Here is a 19,044-nt window from a genome sequence, read left to right as displayed (position 1 = left end):
CGGTGGAGACCTGTTTAGTTATTGCCTTCGCAAGCGTGTTTTAATTGGATCATTTCAATACCTTGCTTTCCTATTTTTAAGATGACATTCCAAAAATAGAAGAAGTGTTTATTTGTATGTAAAACCAATAATATAATTTAAGGAAACATGTGGTTCTGCATGTCTGATTTTGCAAACACTCGCCGTACATAAAATGTTATATAACTTCGTTCTTTGTAGAAACTAATAGTCCTCCTAAGTAGTTATTTCATTTCGTTAGTAACTACGCGTAGTTTTGACCACAAAATTTAAAACATGTTCTGAGGTTATTTTCTAATAGTAGTTAGAAGAATCATAGGATTTGTAAGTAAGAATGACTGGAATGGAACCCGTTCAACAAGAGGGATGAATCTTTATTAAATGAGATTAAAAAAAACAGTAATGATTCGGTTGCGAAGGTGGAAACAGTGTTTCTTAAACGGGAATGTTACCACGTGGGTTTTCCCCAATAAAAATATCACAGTAATACCCATTATTTATTCGGTCTGTTTCTCAGCATTCATTAACTGAAGACAACAATCTTACGGACATTCATTCTAGGAGTTCATAAACTTCTTCATTCGACTCTCTTTTTCTTTTGTTGGAGAAAATTTCTCTACAGAATATTTACCTACTACCGCGCGAAGCGGCCATGCGGTAAGGGGCGCGCAGCTGTGAGCTTGCATTCGGGAGATAGTGGATTCGAACCCCATTGTCGGCAGCCTTGAAGCTAATTTTCCTTAGTTTCCCATTTTCACACCAGGCAAATGCTGGTGATATACCTTAATTATGGCCACGGCCACTTCCTTCCCAGTCCTAGCCCTTCCCTATCCCATCATCGCGATAAAACCTAACTATGTCGGTGCGGCGTAAAGAAGATTGTAACACACACCTATTCATCTCTCTCTACAGACAATGCCCTATACCATAACGGGATTTCAATGCTGCTGTCCCAATACCTTTAGAGTTTAGAAGTTCCATAATATCGAAAATATCTTTCCACCATCTCTTCCATGGTCTACTTCTTTTCACATTTCCGAGGAATTTGCCATCAAGAATGGTTATTTGTTATTCCCAATCATACAGCCTAAACAAACAGTTCAGCTTTTCTGAAGCGTTTCTATCGATGTGAAAGTGCTCTAATTAATATTCGTATTCATTAATCATAAAATTGTCGTTCTACATTTCATAACTCTTTCTGCATAATATATCTCAAAATCCACTTCCCGGTGACTTCTAGGCATTTTTTCTTTTGTTTGTCTATAGTCTGACTCTCACTCCTATAAAGCAGTACACTTCATAAAAGTATTCTATCAGAACATTTTCCTATTCATTTTTTTTTTTTTTTTTTTTTTTTTAGAATTTGCTAATGCCGTATACATTTTCTTCATTTCTAGTATTAATAAAACACACACTTGACATTAACATGTACGTTGCTGGGGTGATAGTATTTCTCCATTGGTCGTAGAAATAACCAGAACAAGCTGAAAATTCTTTATTGTTTTGAAATTGTCCTGGTTATTTTTTGAAATATTATGAAAGCATATCTCGTCATGTCTTTCCATATTCCTCCACCTGCATGTTTGTTGAGTTTCCAGCCTGAAGCCTGGTTGGATCCCCATTACCTTGACCATTAGTTGCTGCAGATCACCTAGCCGTCAATGAAGAGTAGAATTAGGATAATAAGGAGTGGTGCAGTTTCTCGTTTCTTTCGTCACTGAGCTGGACTGCTGTTACATATTGATGTGCTATGTCTACTCAAACGCACAAACCAGTCATCCTATGAGTGAAACGTAAATTCTGTTCATAATGGAGTCTCTATACATAAGGAATGGCACTACTATCATCCCTCACAGCTCAGTCACTGAAATAATATAAATGCCGAAGAAGAAATCTGAAGAGAAGAAGAACTAAAGTAACAAGTAGGAATACATCTGGGATTAGTTCATTAAATCTTAGTTTGGCTCATAAATCTAAAAACGCAAATGAACTACGCTTGGTTATATATGGCGGTTACTAGGGAAGGACCCACTTGGCTGAGGAGTGAGTATAATGAGTAAATAAAGTCACTATTTTGGACTTACGGAGTAGATGGCTCACAACAATTCACTACAAAATGTGGCACCTCGTCACTGAACAGTATAAAAGTATGTTGGTTGTAAGAATATATCCATTTATTAACAGCAGGAAGTTCACCTGAATAGGAAACGAACAGCATCCGTTTATGCTCATGATATGTAAGAAATCTTGAAAACTATTCTTTGATAAAGGGAGAGGTAACGAATACTGAATATGTAATTGAAACTACGAGAAAATAAAAGTTATTTATATAATTATCACTACTGGCTAATGAATAATAACTCTAGAGTTCTGTTACCATTAACTGTATTTTAACTAGCCAGAGTAAGTTGTTACTTCACTAACAGAGACGTCAATAGCTTAGTTGTAGTCTCATGCATTTGCTTCACATGTGTGTGTATTCGTGAAAAAGTGTTCATTCCTTCAAAGTGTGTAATTATTTGGGGGAGCAGGGACTAAAACTTAGGAACAAACCCAAGATCCTTGCGGAAAAATCTACGAGAAATCCTTGCAAGTTGATATCCTATGGTAGATGTGACCACACCGATGCAGATATCAGATAAGGCCTTACTGTGCTTGTTACGCTATTACACAATAAATGAATCCCCTCGATTCGTGTCCGAACTCCAGCGATTTTAAGTTACGATATTGTAGGTTGTGGCACAGTTTACACACGTCGAGGTCAGAAAGTAGAGAAAATGAAAAATGATTCAACTTGAACTATCATTGAAAAAGCAGCTGCAATGAGCAACATAAACATGACCAACATTACCAGAAGCAATGAGTAGGAAATAAGGGCACAGGGCGAGTTGGCCGTGCGGTTAGGGCCGCGCAGCTGTGAGCTTGCATGCGGGAGGTAGTGGGTTCGAACTCCACTATCGGCATCCCTGAAGATGGTTTACCGTGGTTTCCCACGTTCCCACCAGGCGAATGCTGGGGCTGTACCTTAATTAAGGCCACGGCTGCTTCCTTCCCACTTCTAGGCATTTCCTACCCCATCGTCGCCGTAAGACCTATCTGCGTCGGTGCGACGTAAGGCCAATTGTAAATAAATAAATAAGGTCAATATAGCCGATTCGAGTTGCGTCGTCGCCGCTCTGTTTCAGAAATTCCCTGGTCCTATTCCTGACCGAACAGGGAACTTTACATCTGGTTAATTCCTAGACTTTGGTGATTACTTTACACTTTAAACACTATTGTAGGCACCAAAATGAGGCAGATTTTCACACTAATCTCACATACATTCATGGTACTGATGACCAAAACGTTCCTAGTCCCTAACATAACGTAAGAATAATTTTTGTTCTTCTATTTGTTTGTAGTTTTTACCGAGCGAGATGGCCGTGCGGTTACGGGCTCGCAGCTATGAGATTGCATCCACTGTCAGTAGCCCTGAGGATGGTTTTACGTGGTTTCCCATTTTCACACCATGCAAATGCTGGGGCTGTACCTTAATTAAAGCCATGGACGATTCCTTCCCACTCCTAGCCCTTTTCTATCCCATCGTCGCCATAAGACATATCTGTGTCGGTGCGACGTAAAACAAGTTGTTGTTCTGTTTGTAGGTTTCACGATTTACTTTATCATCTATCCGTCGCTCGGTAACGTTTAAGATATACATGCTATTCTCTCGTTTGAAAATCGAGTGATCAATTCGTCGCTGTACAGGCAAATAGCCATATCTCACAGTGTTCCTCCTATCCATTATTTTCCTTAAGACTGATCACGCCTCTCAGCCACATATGGATATTTAGTCCATCAGAAGAATATTCGTTGTGTTCATTTTCCTATGCTTACGTGTAAAGGAAAATGAACATTACCGTACCGCTCTCTACGAACGTATGTCTGCATGACTTATTTACACACTCCTACAGTACAATGTACTTAATGCTCGTTTTCCTTTGCACGTTAGCGTAGGGTAATGAACATAACGAAAGTTGTTCTGATGGACTGCACATCCATATGTGCCTGGAAGGCGTGACCAGTCTAAAGGGATACGGAGCCGCCTATCTTACCAATGTTAAATTTGTTTAATTCTTGTTCCTTTTCTTAGGATCTAATAAAGTTATGAAAATGAAATTTATGTCACATTTTATTCAAACCTTACTTGACATACTGACGGAGCGTGTTTGTAATTGGACTTAAGGGGACTCAGATATATATTTTTTTAAACAGTCAATAAATAGAATAATTTTTTCCTAAAAAACAGCCAAATCTCAAATAGTTTTATATAAATCAGGAAATCCCTCCGTTAAAATGTTAACCAATATGAGACAAATTAATGATGAAAATAACACAGCTCTGTGATAAATAGTCACCTAGAAAAAGGAACATACATTTGAAAAAATTGGAAACTGAGAAAACTGCAGTTAAAACTTTCCACAGTTATGATTTTTCATTGTTAGCGCAAGTTTAAATTAAAATTGTGGCAACTTTTAATTGTTAAACTATAATGTATTATACATCATTTTAAAGAGCAGACTTCAGAGATTCGTAAAATATAAAACACATAAAAATTATATTTTTGACCATTTTAACCGTTCCGTATCCCCTTGGAAAACAATGGATAAGAAGAAAATTTTGAGATATGAGGTTTTGCCCTAACAGCGACGAATTGGTATCAAATGAAAATTGTACTATTCGGATATGCTCAAAATCCTGGAAATCTCAAAATAATATCTGATTATGAGAACAATTTTGCTTACTGTTGATAGAAGTAAATAGTCGTACAATGAATTCTAAACTTGTTCTTTCTCTCTGTTTCAGACGATCAACGTTCATGATTATTTTCGCATGGTGCTTTCCAGTCATCACATCATCACCTGTGCTATATTGGAATAATTGGTCACCACAATTGGACTGCACTGTAGAAAATGTGGTACCATTCCTTTTGGTTTGCTGTGTGGGAATCTGCACTCACGGCCTGGTCGTAACTGTTGTGGCTGTGACTCACTATAGAATCCACAGAGAAGCGCAAGAAATCAACAACAGACGTCGAAGTACAGAATCTGGCAGTTCCTTCTACTCATCAGCGGAGACCGTTCCGAGCAGCACGCCTTTGATGAACAGCAAGTCAGCTCGTACTGTGTTGCTAGTGACAGGTTGTTACTTGACGTGCTGGTCTCCATACACTATCATGTACTTCATCCGCATGACTGGTTACTCAACTCCTGTATTCGAAGTGTGTTACAGTTTCTCTCATACTTTCGCTAATATTAACTATATGATCAATCCATTTATTTATGCTTGGAGGAATACATCTGTAAAGTGTGCAATTATACGGACGTGCAAGAAATTGAGAATTTTTAAAAGCCCTTCTATTAATGGTAATCGAAGGATACCTACATTGCGACCACTATAGAAGGGAAAGATTCCTACCTTTTCCAAGAAATTACATATCATCATGTATCAAATATTGAATAATTGTCGTACTCGTAAAAGATTATCAGAAGAATCCAAGAATGCGCCTACTTTCCAAAGTTGTAGTAAATCTAATCTATCTAGTTGAGATATGAATTGGTTTATGTAGGAGATTGTTTTTTTAAAGTGATGAACATCAAACTCAAGTGAAAGCTATACTTCTTTGATTCTCATCTTAATATGTGACAAGTTGCAAGAAATTGTATCTAAGAAGAGATTTTCGTCTTTTACGCACTTTAGGGTTCTAAAATAAGCACAATATCTTTAAATATCGATGTGTGAAGGTGTTTCAGTTTGAAATATATTCCATATTGAATTATGACGTTAAGAAAATATAAATTTTAAGAAAATGTGCTTTTTTAGGATGAAATTAAGTTTTTCACTCGTTTTATTAGCAACTGTAAAATTGGAATCACAGTTTTAAAAATACTATGCAATTATTAAGTATTATATATTGAGTAGGTATGAATGTTTATTCTACATATTGTTCTGAAAAACTATATTTTATGCTTTTAGATCATAATTTTCACGTGTTTTCGTAGGAATTGTATGATGAACTTGACTGTTTTAGAAATTCAGTACATTTATTATGAATTATATACATGAAGTAGGAATGAATGAATTAACAATGTATGTTTAATATACGTTTGCTTCTTCTGTAAAAATATATTTTTCTGACTTTAGGCCCATTTCCACGCAACGGGTCATATATTTAGAAATTAATTTGTAAAATGGAATAATTAATTATTGAAAGTGCGAAGATCATGCAAATCTAATTTAGTGATACTGCAGAATTCTTCATATATTTTTATTCTATATTTTATATGATCTTCATTTCGGGGAGTTAAGAAACAAAACATCGTATCTCACAATGCTCCTCCTAACCATTATTTTCATTAAGACTGGTTACACCTCCAAACCATTCCATAACACAATTTCCATTGTGTTCATTTTCCTATGCTGATGTGTAAAGGAAAATGAATCTTAAATGTATTATACTACAGGAGTCCGTAAATACGTCTTGCGGACATGCATTCCTACAATACGGTACAGTAAGGTTCATTTTCTTGTACACTTATGCATAGGAAAATGAACACAACGAAAATTGTTCTGATGGGATGCATATGTGGTTGGGAGATTTGACCGGTCTTAAGGAAAACAATGGATATGAAGTGCATTGTGAGATACGACGTTTTGTTACTTAGACCCCGATTTATTGTGGTTTATTCGTTAGCAGAATACTGTAAATAAATATTTTATTAGTAAACTTTCTGATCCTATAAGTTACACATTTTAAAAATATTTCCTTTGTAGAAGAATATTTGTGACATGACCGTCAGTTACACATTTACCCAGAATAATTTATTTTAATGAAAGTAGAAGAATAAGATGATAAATCATGAATGTAATTATAATTTTATCCCATATGTTCTGTTATTTATATTATAGAATGTGAAAGAACAGTTCACTAGACTGATGGTGTTCAGAGTAGAATGTCTCGTTTACGATAAATCCTTGAACATTTATATTCAACTGTTAAACACCAACATTCATAAGAAATAGCTTTAATACAACTTTTTCTAACATAATACGACCTTAGTGATACAGAGAATGTTAAATTGATAATTATACTTAACATTTATTAACGTTCATTTGTTTTAGAATGAGCATAGTCTTCATCGTTTGAGGCCAGGTGTTATCAGTTGTTATTCTAATTGGAAACGTAGAAATTGATCGTAACTACAGTATATTGATCTTAACAGGCTCAGAAGTATGATGAAGCGGCGTTGGGAGAAATAATGTTTCTGCTACAAGAAACTGCTGGAATGGAGTAATCAGCCGGCGTTACATTGGGTTATACGATAGTTATTAGAGCACCAAATGTTCAGGATATCGTTGGAGTTGCACAACAACGAAAACGATACACTTGGTAACATTTTGTCGTTATTTTAAAAAACTGTTCGCTAAGGACGATTTACAGAAAGAGTTGTAACACTGAAATAGATAAGAGAATATAGAAGAAAACTAATACTTTCTGGAAGTATAAATTAATTTTAGTTTCTTCGTTTTCAAAACATGTTTAGACAGTCATTCTATAGGTTTTCTCCACAGACTTCCATTGAGAACGATATTTTCGAAAGACGCAGTGAATGTTACAGTCTGTTTCAGTATTATTTGCTTCAGTTTTATTTCCTGTTCATTTTCACACCAGGCAAATGCTGCGCTGTACCTTAATTAAGGCCACGGCCGCTTCCTTCCCACTCACAGCCCTTCCCTGTCCCATCGTCGCCATAAGACCTATCTGTGTCGGTGCGACGTAAAGCAACTAGCAAAATATTTCCTGTTCATTATTGTATATGACAAATTGTATTAATTCTACTGAACTGTTACATTAATACATAAATACATTATTTACTAAAAAAATATTGAAAAAATAAAGGGCTTGACTGAAACAATATTAGAGAAGGACAAATGACTTATCACTTTGGATTATTAAATCACTATTCTTATGATTCTTATGAACACGTGCAGTGAACTGAATGATTGTATATTATGGTAATACACTACACTGATCTATTTTCATATCACCTACACTACAGAATTATTTAACAGTGTAATTAATGTTGTCATACGTTCGTTTATTAAGATTCTTAATAATAACGTACAACTCTAATTAACACACTCCACACATTGCGCATGGAGACTCGGCGGAGGGTAATGCTCTTTTATTTTTATTTTCTGCTTAGCTCGCTGGATTACCGATTAGAGCATCTTTATGTGCTACGAACTGTCACCAACTGTTACGAAAGAGCTCCCAGAGTTGTTGCGATTGCGTGCAAAGAGGTTCTGGAGATGTAAGTCCCCAGGTTAGGGGACAGAGATTGGTCTGAATTTACAAAGATAGGTTACATGTACTAAATTCTCTTTTTTTCTTGCCGTACGAGCAGTATGCGCCACGGCTAAAGGAAAAGATGCTCGAAGAGAGTGAGTGTGGTCCATACCAGAGATGGGCCTGGATTTGGAAAGATTGGTTGCAGCGACTACCAGAGCCTTTACTTATGTTTTATTCTGCGCAGGTTGGTAAAGGAAGCTGTGATTTATGAATTCTGGGAATGACGTCATGTCGGCCAGTGGCAGTACTATTAGCTGGTCGACTAATGGAAATGTTTCATCAGGTTATAAAAGTAAATGTGCCTTTTAGGGATTGTGGGCGGGTCCCTGGTATTCATAATGAACACATCTCTCTTCTAAAAGCATTTTAAAGTAAGATTCATATACATTTACTCGCGAACTTGTGTGTGTGTTTTTTTTGTTGCTATTGGCCTTACGTCGCACTGATACAGATAGGTCTTATGGCGACGATGGGACAGGAAAGGGCTAGGACTGGGAAAGAAGCGGCCCAGCATTTGTCCGGTGTGAAAATGGGAAACCATGGAAAACCATCTTCAGAGCTGCCGACAGTGGGGTTCGAACCCACTATCTCCCGAATACTGGATACTGTCCGCACTTAAGTGACTGCAGCTATCGAGTTCGGTCTTATGTGTTGCATGCTGGAATGTGTTAACTGGGGCGCTACCAATAAGGGTGCCAAAGGGACTGAGGACTCGTAGAGAAGAGCAGCTAGAGGTAGATCCACGTAATCAATAAGGATACTGTTTCTAATCCAAAGAATACGTTTTGCACTTCTTTTTGTGTTCTATATTTACATAACTTAGCTAAATATTGGTCTAATCCACTTCATATAACACACAGTACAAACTGAAATGGAATGTGAAAGCTTTGTTATATCACAACTTGCATATGGTTCGCCGGGCAGAGTGGCTCAGTCGGTTGAGGCGCTGTCCTTTCGGCTCCAAGTTGGAAGGTTCGATCCAGGCTCAGTACGGTGGTACTTGAGGTGCTCAGATACGTCAGCCTCGTGTCGGTTGATTTACTGGCACGTAAAAGAACTCCTGCAGGACAAAATTCCAGCACCTCGGCGTCTCACGAAAACCGAAAAAACAGTTATTGGGGCGTCGAAACAATAACATTATTATTTTATCTCGTTCATGTAATGCAAAGTTACACTTTCAACTTGAATGATTATTCCAAAGAAACATAATTTACTTCGTTAGTTTTCAAAACATCGTTGTTTTTATCTTGTATTCCAAGGAAGTTTCATTCCAATACTTTTATATAACCTCCAGGAAACTATGAAGAATAGTAAAACCAATAGTGATGGTATCTGAGGCTCCTATAAGAACATAATTTTAATCGTGTTGCTGTAGTAATATTTAGATACTCCCAGCAGACAGTTCTGGCAAATTCTAATAATATGTAGGTGACCGAGTCATGAGGCTAATCAAGTGAACGTCGCACTGTCGAATAAGCTCTCACCGAGTTTCTTTGTATTAAGCAGCTAAACATATGAGACAACTGTTTACATTACAAAAGGCTTCAGATTTCTGTGTGTTAAAATAGGCAATTCTTGTTTGATCAGAACATTCTCTGGAAGGTTCTAATGAGAGAATTTATTATATTATATTATATTATATTATATTATATTATATTATATTATATTATATTATATTATATTATATTATATTATATTATATTATATTATATTATATTATATTATATTATATTATATTATATTATATTATATTATCATTAAAATGTATAAATGTAATTTCATATTGTCTAATTGAAAGGACTCGATTATTTGCATAATGAAGGTACATTACGTATGCGCAAGTGTGAGAGTTTTTGATTAGCTAGAGGGAAGTTTTCCAGATAGAATATTTGAAAAATATAACCTGACACTGAAAATAAATCACTGAAAATGTTTTTAATTAAGTACGCTTTCTACCTCAAATAGAGAATATTTTGTGATACCAGTCCTTTTAATTTTCGTATCCCCTAATTTTTCTGCATATTACCTGACACATATTCTTACGCCGATACCCCAATTTGTGGTCCATACATCTTCATCTTCAGTGGTGCGTCATACGTCTTATCCTTGTGTTGTGAATGGAGCATTACTCTGATGAATACTGAGTTGGTAGTATACATTCCATGTCTTCTCTGACAAGATTATCTTTAGTTTACTTTATCTGAATGATCCTTGAAAACATTAAAACAATTACCTACTTATGAGTTTTAACTTGGTAACAGATGTTTTATAATTCGTATCTACCTCTGGACGTTGCTTGCCCTTGCTATTAATTATTTTAAATATACTAAATTGAAATAGTATTTGTAATATATGGACAATATAGTATTACTTTATAGAGTTCAAATATTTATCGCAAGTATCGAAGTATTATGTATTTTTTGTAAATAAAACACCGTGATTTTAAAGCACAACGTTTTCTTTAATTTCTTGCTCCCTATAGTATTCCTGTAAACCAGCAGTTTCCAATCTACTTCAGTTTTGATCCACCTTTTGTCTCTGCAAATACCATGCCTCCCTCAAAGACTATTATTAACATATATTTTCGTCTTATATTTGAAATATGTTGAGAAAGTGAGAGGATTTAAAAATACATGCATGCGCAGTAAATAACTTTCTAAATGAGTGAGTGAGTGAGTTTGAAGGAAGTATGCAGGTTTTGTATCGTCATTGAAGAAAAATTACCTGATGGACTCCATATCTAGTATGTGGCTGGGAGGCGTGACCAGTCTTAAGGAAAATAATTGGTAGGACGAACATTGTGACATGTGAGGTAATGTTTCTTCAAGGATGATATGTAAAAATAATCATGGTAGCAGTTAATATCAAAATGCTGCTTCAAATGTGAAATACAGTATTGGTCCTAAGGAAAGTTTAAATACACGTGTGTCTAAATAAATTATTTCTGCTCACATTAGTTTACTTGACAATTTTTGAAAACGGTAATTTGCTATTAAGAATTGAACCTGTGCTTTAGTAAATGGCCCTTCCAGCTTGGTCTTTGAGGATCTGTAGTGGGAGAATGATCTGAATGAAGGTACTGAAACAAACCTTACAAAATGGGCCTATTGGTAAAAGACGAATTAGGCGTCCGATGGAAAGATAGACTGAGACCATAACAGATACATGGTCTGATACTTATCTGAAGGATAATAATAATTGTGTTGATAATGATGATGAAGAAGTGAAGTGCACAGGTACGACTCTTTACACTCCTATTTATCAAATTTAACCAGCAAGAAAACAGAATATCAACGGGATCGAACACATTGTTTTTCTTTATGACCTCTTTTATTTTCGGAGGAAAATTGTTAAAACACCTTACGTCACTTTCCACTTTCAACCATTGCAAACTCTACGAAAAGAAAATGATCTTACGAAAAAAGTGTTAATATCAATCTGTTACAAGTTTCAATAATGAGTATTTATTAATTTCTCTATTAATTTTTCTTCCAACTATATGGTCTTTCCCCCCTCTTCTAATTAGTTCACGGCCGCAGATGGCTCACGCACCTCAGGTATGACGCCCCCCGCCACTTTGGAAAAATCTGCTCTAAAGTACTTAAATAAAATTTTATAAGTCAATGTAGTTGCAAGTATGAAGAGACGTGTGATAATATAATCAACAGACTTGAATTGTGATAACATCGCATAGAAATTCATAAGACAACAACGGAAGAAATGGGAAGATCGTGAAAAGACAAAGTATAGGTCGCACAGATTCCCAAACCTCGTATTGTTAGAACAGGCTCTAAACTACATGACATGCAATTATATTTATTGATCCAGATCCTAAATAGGAAACATATATTCTTCATACTTCTCCCAGAATTTTCTTTTCGATATGGTAATTACATCAACGCAATATTTATTATTTCCCAATCACGCAACATTTCTCAATAAGAATTAATAATTCTAGAACTGATGTTTGAAGAATAACATCTGCAGTTACTAGCATTTACATGTTATAGTATAGTATATAGTTAACGTCCCCTTTCTGACCTAATAGCCAGGTGGAGATGTAGAAGTTCAGGTTCCACATTTCTTTTATGTCACTGAGGAGGAAAGGTTGACGTCGTAGACATCACGACTTGATCGGCTATTTCTCCCAGTGAGAAAACACTGTCATAGGAAATTCCTCCAGTACATATTTAGATAGTTGGCTTAGCTGATTGGACAATAATTGGCTGGAGACAATATCGGAAAAACTCTGGGAGAGCTGCAATTACGCAGTAAATGTAAGTTCCATTGATAAGAAATACGAATTTCCTAACGTAATCTGTCCTTCAGCACACTTTTACGTATGTTGACGAAGGAGAAATAAATTATATGGCAGTCAGTTTTCATAGCTTTCGGGAAACCTCTGATAACTTAATTCCATTTTTCTTTCAGCACACACTTCCGCTGAGGGAGAAATTGCGCGGTAAAGTAAAGTAAACTTGTGTCCTCATCCCGAGGGTGCAGTTATTTTCAGGAACACCCCTCACTGAGGTGAGCTGCATGTCCCGTTTTAACCACATACCATCCCTCCTGTCATTCTTAAATTTCTTACGGTAGCGGGCATCGAACCTCAGCCCCCGAAGACGGAAGCTAATACTACTAATCGTTACGCCACGGAGGCGAATATTTGCACGGTGATAAGCTGTCACCGTCTTCTGGATGACTCCTATGTCGTAATTCCATCTTCTTATCAGCGCACTTTTCTGTTGGGAAAGAAGGAAGAAATTGCACGGTGACCAACCGTCATGTAAGAAATGTTAATTTTGTTGAAATGACAGACAACTGTAAAGAGATTTCCAGTTATTTAAAATCTGATTTCTGAATGGAAGATTTAAGTCTCCCAAAATAAGGGCTATCAAAGAGAAAAGCAAAACATAGACCTTTTTGATAGAATACTAATTCAAATATGTCATGGCATATACATTAAAAAAATTAACCTGAATCTAGTGATCGTCAAGGTCCAGGGGACCGAGCATCGCCGTTTAAGAATGATGAAGAGAACAGGAGGAAGTGTAATATTTCACAGCGTTGTTACCTCACCAATGTCTTAAAAGTGTTTGAGAAGCAAGGGAATATTTAGAACTCTACAATCACTCCATTTTCTTCTGAATATAGAACGGAAATCATCATCCATGTTCCGGGTTTAGTGTCTCAGAATGGTTAAGGCGCTGGCTTTCTGAGTCCAAGTTGTCATTTTCGATGCTGGCTCAGTCCGGTGCTATTCGAAGGTGCTTAAATACGTCAGCCCCGTGTAGGTAAATTTACCGGCACGTAGAAGAATTCCCGCGGGAAACGATTCCGGTACTTCGGCGTATCCGGTAACCGTAAAAATGGTTAGTGGGACGTAAAAGCAATAACATTAAAATGATTATTAATCACCCATGCTTTTAGTAATACAGTACCTCTATTTCTTTTAAGGAAAATGCTGTAACTTTCTTTGCTTAAATTTTGAAGTACTGTAAATGCTTCCTTACGGTAAAGGTATTCTACTGGCAATTCCAAGTCCGCGAGTACAAGTACAGAAGAAAGGAGTGGTGGTAATTACAGTTTTAAGAAGTAGTACAATTGGACAACTAATCAGAGGGAAAACCGAATGGGTTCAACACTTATAATAATGAAGGTAGTAAATGAAATGGAAAGAAAAGGAAAGGTGTGGAAAGGAAAGACTTTCTGGGCCTCGCAAACGTAATACCCTCGGGGTATCAGCCGAAGGAAAAGAGTACATTACCAAAGAGTTTTTTTGACTAGTTAATTCACGGAGGTTTATCTACGCTCAACCCATACAAGGGTGCACTTGCATGCTGTTAGAATGTGTTGGCTACAAATACTGGTTATCACTTTCCTAACATAAGGAACTACGTGGGATTATAGGCAAAATGTGTATTGAAAATATATATTCAAAGTAAGAAAATAAATACTTAATTACGAAAGACCATATCACGGGATTGGGTATATAACTTTGACAATGATTCTTCCGTACAAAAGTTCACCCACTTAATGTGTCAGTTAGTGTACGTACCACTTACGTGCCCATTTTCTCTGCATTATATACACTTAAACTTTCTTCTTTGCAATATAAATGTCAATTGACGGAAAGGGTCCACTAAGTTTTAAAAATATCGCAATTTAAAGACACAATAAAACCGGATTCTCTTATAGGAGGAAGTACGGATAACTGATTTATGGTGTGGTGTCTTTAGAGGCCGGGGTAGCGTGCCTGCCTCTTACTTGGAGGCCTCGGGTTCGATTCCCGGCCAGGACAGGGATTTTAACCTGGACCTGAGGGCTGGTTCGAGGTCCACTCAGCCTACGTGATTACGATTGAGGAGCTATGTGACGGTGAGATAGCGGTCCCGGTCTAGAAAGCCAAGAATAACGCACGAGAAGATTCGTCGTGCTGACCATACGACACCTCGTAAACTGCAGGCCTTCGGGCTGAGCAGCGATCGCTTGGTAGGCCAAGGCCCTTCAGGGGCTGTAGTGCCTTGGGGTTTGGTTTTTGGTTTTGGTCTTTAGAAGCCATAACTTTCAGTGTTACTTGTTTCAGTTAATATAACGATTTGTACTCAACACTTCATCAATACGTGTTCAATTTTCAGATTAATCATGTGGGTTGTCGACTTAAAAAAAACTAAGAAGAGAATATTTCCACCATAAATGCATGCCTTTCGTTTTCGTTTTGTACCAGTATTCTAAATAGTTGATGTGTATATATTTTATTATGCCTAACATGAGATTTTATATTTGCTGAAATTGATTGCCGGCTCAGTCTAACTCTTTGGTTGGATGGTCAGAATATTAGCCATCGGTGGAGATTCCCAGCCGGGTCCAGGATTATATTTACGTATAGTTAATTCCTCTGGTAAGCGGACTGAGTGTTTCTGTTCGTCTCATTATACTTCTTTTCATATACAAACAACATATCACACCACCAACTACCACAGAAAACACACAATACTGAATACCTCTTTCCACATAGAGTTGGCGTCAGGAAGGGTATTCAGCCTGAAAACTATGCCGCATTTATACAAGTTCCGAATACAGTATATTGGAATAATGGCCAATAAGAATTCATCAAGCTTTGACCGACTGAAAAGTCCAAGTTATTGTAGAAGATTTATTTCAGCTTTATGCGTCATTCATGATAGAGGTCAGCACTCGTGCAATAATATTTTCAGGGGATCTTGAGTATCTAGTGAATAAGCGCTGTAGGTCCTCACAACGCTAACTTGCTAAATTGGACAAGTCTGGCTTATGGTCGATTTGTCAGTGAGTTACACAATATATGCTTCTATATGCCAGTCTGCTAGTAAGAATAGAAGACGACTTCATCTAATTTTGGATGTCAAACAGCCAGAATGTAACTTCCCTTCTGAAGATGCTAGTAACTGTGAAGAAGATTAGGGGATTTAATCTTACAACTCAGTTTGTTACAAATCTTTAGCCCAGTAAAATACTTTATGTGCTTAAAAGAAGTTAGGATTATTGTTGAAGTCCTCTTAAGCCCACATTAGAATTATGGAGGAATATTCCATTAAGAAAGTAAAACTATCCGAAGAGGTGTGAGGCCATTAAAGAACTTCAGCAATTATTCTCTCCATCATTTCTTTTCCTGCAGATTCTAGTTATTTCTGCCCGAAGTTCTTATTAACAACAGCTTGTCAAGACATCACTCTCTGTAAGAACAATCTTATGAGCAAGTGGTCTGTCTGAGTATAAAATTGCCAATTCTTGTTGGTAATTGAGTAAACTGGAGAGAGAAACCCGTGTTGCGTCGAACATGACATGCTATACTTTTTAAGCGGGGAGCTATAAACAAAACATATACTGTACTTGAAATGCGAGGACAGAAAGAGCCATTACCGTTCACCGCACACAGCTCAAAGAATGACAGCGGTTACCGGAAGTAGTCAAGGTTTATTGGTACAGTATTCCTCGCACAGTAAAATTATGTAAACTTGACTTCACAATGTGCGCACACTACGACACATACAATCTGTTGATGCGACAGGAATCCTGGCTTGAGTGGTATGATCGTGAACCACAGTAATTTTCGGCGGCTGTAGTCTAACATTGGTCTTTAACGGAAAATTATGCCATCTCTCGTCCATTAGCACTACAGCTAGTGATAATATAATGAATTATTTACCAAATGTTGGATTGCATTTTGCGTTGCCAGCTACGCAATTGCCGATACAACATCTTCCAGTAAACATTAAACCCGTATTTTGGCAGCATTTTTCGTGATTAGCAATGAGTTGAACTATTGCCAACGTCCATATTTTTAATTAATGTAACTACTGGTATATTTTATTTTCCTTTAGTATTCTAAGAACTAAGACTATTAGGATGATATCACGTAAACACAATATTGGCATGTACGAATAACGGGTGTAAGAGCCCAGTTCTAGCTGATGTACAATTCCTATTAAGTTTCATGAATAATTTATTCATGTGCGTGAATTTTAGTTATTACCGATTTTGTATTTCTGAGTAGATACAACGTAGTTCATGTCTCCGACATTTAAGAGCACTTTTAATTTCTATTAGCTTGTATGAATAAAACGAAAAATTCTTTATAATAAGGATTTAGTTTTAACTACACTTCTGTTGTTTCAGTTAACCCGTTGTAATCAAGATACGTCTAAACGCAGTTTAGAATTGTCGTAGTTTAGTTAGGCTATATTGATAGAAATCATCGTGCTTACTGTTTCATTTATCTAGTAGGGTAAAAATATCTATTCTGCTAGAGCGTAGATGAAATAGAGTCAGGCATTTAGTAGTTACTTAGTTTCAACTCCAGTTCTGTTGTTTCAGTTAAGCTGTTGTAGTTACGATACGGCTAGGTGCAGATGAGAATTGTAGTCTACCGTATTGATATCATTAGATAGTATCTTGTCTGCTATATTCGTGTGCTATCCTGGTGTATGGTAAACGGTTGGATATTTCAACATTTAACTAAATATAAGTTTTCATTTCTATTAAAGCATAACAGTGTAAAATAATTGAAACAATCATCCGTCTTGGCACTTAGCTTTGTTGTGGAATCCTTCAGTAGTTCTTCCGAATTTCAAATTTTAATTGCAATTTTCATTTCTCTTTGCGCGTAGCAATAACCTATTGTAATTAGGAAACGTCTGACCACGGTTTAAAATTAGTATAGTGCAGTTATTTTATTAGAAATTAGCTTGTTTATTTTATTATTGCGAAATGTTTGTGTAGTAGGAGAAATATCTCTCTGAAAACTTCGTTCTTATTAGAATTCTATTGTTGTAAATAGGATAGGCTTAACTGCAGTTTAGAATTGTGTAATTCTTGTGTATTGTGACTTTTTGCACAAAATAAGTTATTTTTTAACCTTCGATAATTTGTCATTATTCCGTAAAGAATAGTTTAGGAATGCAGATGTAGGAATTTTAGGTGTGGCCAGGCATTAAGGAGTATGAGGGAGAAGTTGGAGCGTTTGAGAGAGATAATCAGGATTATCTCGGAGGACAGGAAGGAAGGTAGGCCTCCCTCAAACAATTTACAGGATACGGTAAGTGCACAAAAGGGATGGGAAGGAAAAGGGTGTAGAAGATAGGTGATCCAATGTTTTAAGGGGAAGGAAACTGCAAGCTAAAGACTCTATTCAGGAGCAGAATTCATTACAGGTGTCAGTGAAAAATTGCATGAGTTAGTGCAGGTAGAACAGCTGACGGAAGATGAGGAACAGGGAACTGTAACAGAGGAGTGCCGAAGTACGAGGAAAGGAAAAGGTAGGAAAGGGAAAGTAGGGATGACGAAACAATGTTCTGTTCAACTGAATTATTATAAAGAAAGGAATAGACTTAAGTAATTTAACAGATATATACTTACCAGATACTGTAATAGGAGCTGAATCATTGCGTGGAAATGATATAATGGATGCAGAAATATTCTCACGGAACTGGAGTGTTTATCGTAGAGATAGGATAGGAATGTTAGGAGGGGAGTATTTATTCTGGTGAAAGTAGAATTTTTCAGCTACGAAAAAAATGACAAACATGAAATTCTAGGTGTAAGGCTCATCTCTAAAACTTGATGTTTTGGAGTGTGCAAACTTGAAAAGAGTGACACTGACGCTGATTCGGAATTATTTGGTAAGATATACTGTACTATGTGGGAAGATAAGCTATGTGAGAAACGATACGGAAAGAAGCGTAGTTGTAGCAGATGATCTCAATTTACCAAATGTCAATTGGGAAGGTAATGCGAACGACAGGAAGCATGACCAACAAATGGCAAATACAGTAAGTTAATCTGGAAGGGAGAGCCGATTTAGGAAGTGATGGAACCAACTAAAGGGCAGGATATTCTGGACGTGGTGCTAGTAAAACCAGATAATAATAATAATAATAATAATAATAATAATAATAATAATAATAATAATAATAATAATAATAATAATAATAATAATAATAATAATAATAATAATCGTACGGCCTCAGCTACCGTATGCAGACATTTCGATTTGACGCCATCTGGCTGTATGCTCGTCAATTTCGTCGTTCCGTTTTACTCTAGGTCCGCTAGATGGCACACAGAGTAAACCGGATCTCTCTTGGGCGTCTATG

The 19,044-nt window shown here is 36.6% G+C and overlaps 1 protein-coding gene across 1 annotated transcript in view; it reads left to right on the top strand.

Annotated features, from left to right (window-relative positions):
• Nucleotides 1-7,531, top strand: part of LOC136880125 (melanocortin receptor 5) — a 76,862-nt gene extending 69,331 nt beyond the window's left edge. Inside the window, exon 3 of the mRNA XM_067153279.2 lies at nt 4,864-7,531. Within this exon, the coding sequence (XP_067009380.2) occupies nt 4,864-5,458 (595 nt within the window). The 3' untranslated portion in view covers nt 5,459-7,531. The remainder of the gene's footprint in view (nt 1-4,863) is intronic.
• Nucleotides 7,532-19,044: the final 11,513 nt, after the last annotated feature.

The sequence above is a fragment of the Anabrus simplex genome, chromosome 1 (assembly GCF_040414725.1).
Source record: "Anabrus simplex isolate iqAnaSimp1 chromosome 1, ASM4041472v1, whole genome shotgun sequence".
Classification (NCBI taxonomy): Eukaryota; Metazoa; Arthropoda; class Insecta; order Orthoptera; family Tettigoniidae; genus Anabrus; species Anabrus simplex.
The sequence above is the reverse complement of the archived record's forward strand: the minus strand, read 5'-3'. Positions and strand labels throughout refer to the sequence as shown.